This window comes from Chaetura pelagica, unplaced genomic scaffold (assembly GCF_000747805.2).
Source record: "Chaetura pelagica isolate M959 unplaced genomic scaffold, ChaPel_1.0 scaffold69, whole genome shotgun sequence".
NCBI lineage: Eukaryota > Metazoa > Chordata > Aves > Apodiformes > Apodidae > Chaetura > Chaetura pelagica.
The window spans coordinates 5,897,678-5,905,664 of NW_009970724.1; the positions used below are offsets into that span (position 1 = coordinate 5,897,678).

The 7,987-nt window shown below is 43.0% G+C and overlaps 1 protein-coding gene across 1 annotated transcript in view; it reads left to right on the forward strand.

The window, feature by feature from the left end:
- Nucleotides 1–142: 142 nt before the first annotated feature.
- DNASE2B (deoxyribonuclease II beta) overlaps nucleotides 143–7,987 on the forward strand; it is a 9,698-nt gene continuing 1,853 nt past the window's right edge. The window contains exons 1-4 of the mRNA XM_010006730.1: nucleotides 143–255; nucleotides 4,298–4,475; nucleotides 5,749–5,830; nucleotides 6,856–7,017. Coding sequence (XP_010005032.1) covers nucleotides 143–255; nucleotides 4,298–4,475; nucleotides 5,749–5,830; nucleotides 6,856–7,017 — 535 coding nt within the window. The remainder of the gene's footprint in view (nucleotides 256–4,297; nucleotides 4,476–5,748; nucleotides 5,831–6,855; nucleotides 7,018–7,987) is intronic.

Here is a 7,987-nt window from a genome sequence, read left to right on the forward strand (position 1 = left end):
GGGGTGGCTGCGGTGCCCCCTGGCGCTGCCGCCTGCCCTGCCGTGGGAGCAGCCACGTTCCGCAGGCGCCGACAGCTGAAGCAGCACAACTTCTCCTTTTAGAGCCTACTCCGTGCTCGCCCTGTGCAGACAAGAAATCAAAATGCCCACGACATCGGCGTGGTGTCACCCTGCTCTGCTCTTGCTTCTCTCCTCCACGCCCCTCTGGGCAGCTGAGATTTCCTGCAGGAATGAAGATGGAGAGGCAGTCGATTGGTAAGTAAATACCGTGGGGGGGAGAAACGCTGGGCGAGTACATAGCACTTGAGATTAAACCACATGTAGCAGGTGGATCTCTGAGAAGTCACGCGTAACAGTCGCTGTTTTAATGCTGTTTGTGTGAGTAGTAGCAGAATTCTGCACTTGGAAAACATAGGATAAGTTACTGAAATGTGATTTTGTTTCAGTGAACCAATCATCCTACTGTATTATGACTAACTGCAAAATAATCACCAGTTTACACAGCGTTCATGTCTCAGCATCAAAGGGAGCACAACCTGTGTTCAGGTGCCAAAGGCTGCACTCGCTGGCCCAGGGCCCGGGCTCCAGCTGCTCACCTGGCTGGGGGTTCATCTGTATCTCACCCTTGGCCTCCTCACTCGTACCTGAACAGCAGCCTGGTGGGACTTGTCCCCTCGCTGCCGTTGCCAAGGGGGAGCAGGACCGAGCCCCCCGGGAGGAGCGCAGGGGGCAGCGTGGGAAGGTACCAGCTGCACCTCCTGAGCGCGGAGGGCAGGGTTCCCCACCGCTGGAGCTGGTACCACCCACTGCCAGCAGCATGGCTGGGTTCGAGTATTAAATGATTAATTGGATTACTGCACTTTGAAGATGAAAGACGCAAAGTATAATAACATAATATCCAACTCAGGTTTAAAAAGTGAAACAAGGGCTCTTATAAAAGAGCATGGAAGCCTCTCAGAGATAAATATCAACTGAATTGCAACTACCCAACTTAAAGGTGTGAGAAATTTCATTTATCCGCAAGCTGCAATTATTAGTTGCAGAATAAACCTCTGTGTGCTAAAGCTAATCCAGGCTCCCTGAGAAATTCCTTGGAAGCTGTGACTAGGACTCATTCACCTGTGCTCTCATGTGTATGAGCACCAGGGACCTCTTCCAGACAGGAGCAGGGGGGTCTGCACAGCTAAAAACATATTCTGCTGAGTTTAGCAAGGAGGACATGGGGGGGGTTCTTTTCCAATGTGTTATGATCAAATTAAAGAGACACTTGTCTATCTGCAGGAGTCATCCTAGTCTATTGATAAGATACAGTCAACTTTTGCCTGATTCTGGATTTGGTTGCTGTGAAGCCAACAGGAGAAGCAGAACTGAAACTGCTGAGAAAATCTTCCTCTTAACTGAAAGATGTCAATGCCCTTTCAAACAAACAGCACTGCAGGTTTTATATTCAGTTAGCAAGAGCTTTATGTGAGTTCCTACCATTAAGTGGTTTAATCCCACAGTATTCTTTAATTATTCAGTATTTACACACTTCTTCATTTGCCACTAAACTGAAGGAGTCACTTGCCTTATCTGACCTGATCCCATCTGTCCTCCCCAGCCATGTCTGCAGTTCCTGGCAAAAGTCTCTGCTGTGTTTTCATTCCACTCAGGACCTCATCCCACCACCTTCACTGCACCTTGCACATGGGCTACCAGAGCAAATGGCTGTAGGATCAACTCTCGTAAGAAGGACAGAGTGTCTTTCCTTTATTAATTCAAACTCATTGTATTATGTGGGAGGCTTTTCATTCAAATAAAAGCCATAAACTCTGCATTCTGATAAGGACTTGAGTCAAGGACTGAAGTCCTGGATACATATTGTTTGGTTTTGGGTGATGGGGGTTTTTTGGGGGGGAGAGTGGGAAGGAGTAAAGATATGATTAATTGTAGTAAGTTTGTGATCAGTCATAAGCAAACAATGTGACAGTGCTAATCAAATATAAGTGGATTTGCTTTTCCTTGGCTCTCAGGAAAATAGCTTTCAGTTGACTCCCACAAATGCCTAAGCTTGTGAGAAACTTCCTGTGCACAAATAGCAGCGAAGACTTTTATGCAAGTTTAATTGCTAATACACTCAGCTGCCTTTCTGGAAAGGGCTAAAACATGTATCCACTGGGAACTGGCAAGCAATTTACTGATAGCTTGACTACCAGCATTTCTCCAAGCATACCTGCCAATGCATATCTGTCAGATGCAAGACTGTGAACACCCCAGGAGCATGAATCATCCAATACAGCTCAAAACAGTTTGGAAAGGCTTCATATGCTGATTCCTGGATCAGGTCATACTACTGTAACTACTGCTATTCCTTTCCTTTCCAAATCTTCGTTTCAACTAAAGAGATTGTTGTGTCTCCTGGTGCATTGGTGGCTCTCCCCAGCCTTGCTATATAAGTCAGTTCTTTGTGATCTGTCCTCAGCAACCATTTCTCCTGAGATATTTAAGGAACATCACTCACTCTACAGCAATGCAGGTGGATTATCAGGATCATCAGCAGCCTATGTTTCTCTTCTGCCTGTACATGTACATTTCCCATGGATTAAATATTGCTCTGCCAAAATGCTTTTCTACCACTTCCTACCTTCTTTTGGAGTTGGCTTTTTTGACCAAATTGAGACTGTAAATCAGCTGAGCAAGGCTCACTCCTCCTGATGTACTGGAAGGGTTAAGCACAGTCAGGCTGCATTTATGGTAAATAGTATAGAATTGAAAACAGTGCCACTCAGTTTTTACTATTGGCACAAATAACAAATTGCTCAAGTACAGCATTCAAAGAAAGTGACTCAATTAATTATAATGCTGTCACTGACTCAGGTTTGACAACAATGCTCTCAATCCCCCCCCCCCCTTCCCCCCAGCTAGGGAAGGAGAGAGAGAAAAAGAGAGAGACTTTGCTGGGGTGAAAACTAAACTAGACAGCTTTAATTAAACACTAATGATAAAAGAAAATATGTACAATTATATACAAATATATTCAAATGTGTGCAAAAGCCTCTTGCCTCCCCCCACCCCCAGCAACTCCCACAGCATCTCGTGAGCTGGGACAGTCCCAAAAAATCCCGGCGCTGCTGCCAGAGAAAGAGGAGAGTGATGAGGGTCAGGAGAGCTCGAGCCTAAGGGTCGACAGGGATGGACAGATGGAGTCCTCCCTGGACACTGGCCATGGAGGGAAGAGAAGGGAAGAAGAAGCAGGAAGGAAGTTGTCTTCTGTGATCTCTGACCTTCCTCTGAGCTTACGTAGATATATGAAATGTAGTATCTCTGGCCAATGTTGCTGTCTGGCTAATTCAGCCTCCTACAAGGGGCCATAGATCTCCCCATAGTGTCTGAGCCGGCAGAGGAAAGACATGACCTTGGAGACCCAGCAGTTACAAAAACATTCCACAGTTATTTGTCTTAGTTGGAACACTCTGCTACTAGTTAAAAGAAAGCTTACTGAAGGGAAAAAAATCAGTAAAAGGAAAATTTGCTTCATCCTGGCTCAAACCAGGAGAATTGCAATAAAACCCAAGGACTTGTGCACTGGGAAAACATGTTTACTTTATCAGGGATATTAATATGAACTGAATAATTTGCTGCCAGTATTGAGTACTCTGCAATTTGGAAAAGATTTGTGTTTCTGGCAAATGGTTTGCAAACATTCAACCTGCAACAGTTCAGCAAAGCCCAAGTCAGTTAAGAAAAGCAGGATTGGATCAACATTATCACATGGCTTTATATTTATTCTATGTTTGTAATATGTATAAAAATAACATGCATTTTTATAAATTTAATACATAATTTTATCAATTTCATATTAAGTTATATACGTGTAATATTAAAATGTATTGGTGAGAGTCGTCCAGGTTGGCCATGAGAATGTCAAACTGAATCTGGGACCTGAAGTTCTCTACCAGAACCAGGAGCAATAGGAATGTGGTGGCTAAACATTACTCCTTTTCATTCTTTTGAGGTACCAACAGCAGTCTGGCTACAGCAACAGGAGTTTGGTGCCAAATCAGCCTCCCTTGCTTGCCTAGAAGAATAAATTTGTCTGCAGCAGGTATTGTGCTGCCAGACTGCTGGTGGTTTCCTGTGCTGGGTCACCTCCTTGAGACCAAGATGTCCACACCAGACAGTGGCAGCACTGGTCCCCTCCAGTGCTGGCACTCCCAGGGTCGTGCTTCTCTTAAAGCCTCAGATGAGAAGGTGATACTGATCTACACATTCAAACAGGATGGTTGTAAAAAATAACAGTTGCTTTCCACTGTTGCAGGTTTGCTCTCTACAAGTTGCCAAAGCATGTCAAAGGAGAGAGTCCCGTGCTGGGGCTGGAATACATGTACATGGACACTCTGGCTCCGCAGTGGCAGCTCGGAAAATACCTCATCAACATGACAGAGGGTGCTCTGGGACAAACCCTGCAGCAGCTGTACGAGACGTACGAATCTGAGGCAAGTGACATTTAATTATAATTTTGTTAGTACCTTTACTTGATATTACATGCAAATTAAATGAAACCAGCCGAAATTAGCAGGTAGAGGTATGGCCAGACCTGACCAACTAGATCTGCTAAAACACATCAAGGGAAGCATCTTGACAGCTGGGCAGATTATTTGCAGTTTGGGCTACAATTATAAATTACCCTTTAACTTCTTATTTCTAGTCAAACCTTTCACACATGTGTCCTTCAAAAAAATGAGTCCCTTTGGGTTCTCCTCTGCAACTCATGTTGAGCAATGTCAGAAGCTGTGAACTGGCTGTGAAGTCAGACCAGGCCCAGTGGTGACTATTAGAGGCACTTGTCCTGAGCTCTCCCATATATGTGTTTCACACTCTGACGCAAATCAAATCTGGGGTTTGCTTTCCACCCAGAAATCACTGTGACTGCTTCAGCAGTGATATCCTGCTTGTTAGGCCTTTTTTCTCACCTCGTAGACAGACATGTAATTTATATTTGTGTGAAACAATTATAAAATATCACAAGGTCAGCCTGTGATTATTTTTTTACTATCTATGTAGTATTCTTGGCATTCTGGGTGTGTTTTTGCATTTCTACTGTGGGTTAGTGGGAGAATGTCATTCATTTACATGTAGAAGAGATTCCCAGAAGCCAGTCAAATATTGGCAGTCCTATCAACTGTCCTATTCCAGGTGACATTGTAATTGTAATAAACCATTTACAAACTCAAAGAACCTTGGGAGGGGAAACATGTTCCTGCTCCTTTGGAGTTTTCTATTCAGGGGGAATGAGATGCATCCATATGCAAATATTTTGCCAATATTTTGCAAAAAAAGCATTAATTGCTTGTCCTTCATAAGGACACTTATGTCTACTTTTCCTTTTTACATCTACAGCAAAATTTTTCACCAGACCTGGTTACTAAATGAGAGAGAGGCACAAAAAGAGAGGGGGATGGGGGAGCTCCTTTGCAAGTGAATTCTCAATAAACACATGTAAATTGTCTTAGTGAGCATATCTGACTTTTTGAAACAGGGTTACTGAGAGAACCTCCAGTTATATATTAACCAGGATCCTAATGCTGAGTCTTCAGGCTTATTTTTCTGTAACTTCTGCAGAGACTGTGTCAGCTGAGTTGGGAGAAGGATTAGGCTCGTGATGTTCACATGAGCTCTGGAATTCTTTCTTCTGTTGCCAGCAGATGTTTGCTTAAATGCCTTCTTTTTACTGAATGTCATGTTTCAGAAATATGTGTTTTCCTGCAGAGGAACAGCATTGCATATGCAATATACAATGATGAGGTCCCTCAATCAGAATCCAGTGCATGGAAAAGAGGACATACCAAAGGTACCAGGAGAGTCCCAAGCTACTATTTTCTCCTTTCTGAAGTTGTGGGTAGAATCTACTTGTTTGTTTGTCTATCTGCATATTTAAGATTCCTGCCTAAAGCAAAACCAGAGAATGACTTGCATGATGTGTGGTTTGTTGTATAGTTATTTATGCTGCAGCTTTTGTTTTGGTTTTACTATGCCTGTCCTGTGTTGAAAAACTCTTAGGGCTTATGTACCCTTTGTTTTCAAGAGTTGAAACTCATGTAGCTTCTTCCAGTGAGTACAGACCACATCATCCTGAGCCTATTGGCAACATCAGCACAAGATGTGAAGGGAAAGGCACCCTAAACATTAACTCTTCCAAAGTGTCTCTCTCTGGGGCAAGAAACTGCAAAGATCAAGGAAGTGCTGAAGTAAAGCAAGACTCCAAATAACTGTGAACTTCACCAGAGGTCTAAATGTTCCTTGAGGAAGCAGATGGGGTTTGCCCAGCCTGATTTTGGGGTAAAGATGTTTTGCAGGGCTGTATCTCCAGGCTGCAGCAATGGGGACAGCTCTGGAGCAGTGCTCTACCCTGGGGCATTCTGCTACAGAGGGAGGCATAGCCTGTCACTCTGCTGCTTCCCTGTGGAGGAGAATTTGGTCTAGGGAAGAAGACACAGTGTTGAGAGAATGTTTCCCCTTATGCAGTTGAATATATGAAGGGAAGGAAAATGAGCAGTGGAGACAGGGTCACAGCCACTAAATTATCAGATTTTTTAGATAACATATGAGCAAAGCAAGAGAAAAGTTTTGAAAGACATTTTTTTGAAAGAAAAAGTGGCAACAGTTTGAGTTAGGCTATGCAGGAGAGAATTAATGCAATTTTAATACAATATTAGCTTTTCCCATAATCGATTAATCTACTTCAGAGCCAGTTTACTATAGACATTCATGCATTGAAGTGTGGTGTCTGCAGCAGCAGCTCCAAAGTAGGACACAGTTGTATAATTTCAGGGCTTTTTCCTCCTGAATTCATTTGCAATAACTTTTCTTTGACAGGATTTCTGCTCTTGGACAAATCTCAGGGCTTCTGGGTGACTCACAGTGTGCCCTTGTTCCCTCCCGTCCCTGAGGATGGTTATGGGTATCCAGCTACTGGGGAGTCCTATGGGCAGACAGCCATCTGTATAACCTTCAAATATGACCAGTTCACAGAAATAGGTATGAAAACCTTCTCCCTAAAAAAGCCTTTGCCCCACCACACCTCTCTGACTGCTTTCTTGAGACGTTACCTCAAGAATTGCTTGTTCTCAACCTTCCTTGTCAGACTGGGAAACCAAGTGGGGCCTGGAAACAGCATTCTTGGCTTCAGTTACGTTTATTCAACAATTTCCTTTGTGAATGTGGGACATTCACTCTTCTGCTCTGTCTCCATCTCCCCATGGGGACTATTGGGATAATAATAGCCACAAGTGCATATCAAAGATAAACTCAGTCTATGCACAAAAAGTGCTTTGGAAATAAAAAGTTAATAATTGTTAACAGTAAGAGCTATTCAGCTGCAATCATCAGCAGTTCTAAAAATGTTAGGCAACCACTTCTTGAGCTGGAATAGTAGCCTTGACGTGTCAGAAATACGAAGTATGCAATAAATATCACCCAGAATTTCCCCAGGTGCCTTTTGCCACATAAAATACCAATTCTGAAATAAATAAATAAATAAATAAATACCCATAAGAATCAGAACGATCTGTCTGTGATATCTGGTACTGGAATCCTGAAAAGGGACTATCAAATGGTGTTATAAGAAATCATACTAGTAAATTCCTGAATGCTTTTCACATTGTTGTTCACTCTTTTCTCAACTACAAGCCTCAAATGATGTTAATGAAACACGTAAGCTGTGCAAATGGCTAGGCTTGGCACACCCCAAAGCTATGTAAACTCAGAATGATCTGTCTGTGATATCTGGTACTGGAATCCTGAAAAGGGACTATCAAATGGTGTTATAAGAAATCATACTAGTAAATTCCTGAATGCTTTTCACATTGTTGTTCACTCTTTTCTCAACTACAAGCCTCAAATGATGTTAATGAAACACGTAAGCTGTGCAAATGGCTAGGCTTGGCACACCCCAAAGCTATGTAAACCAGATTCCTGCTTGTGAAAGCACATCTATGCATTTGTTTAG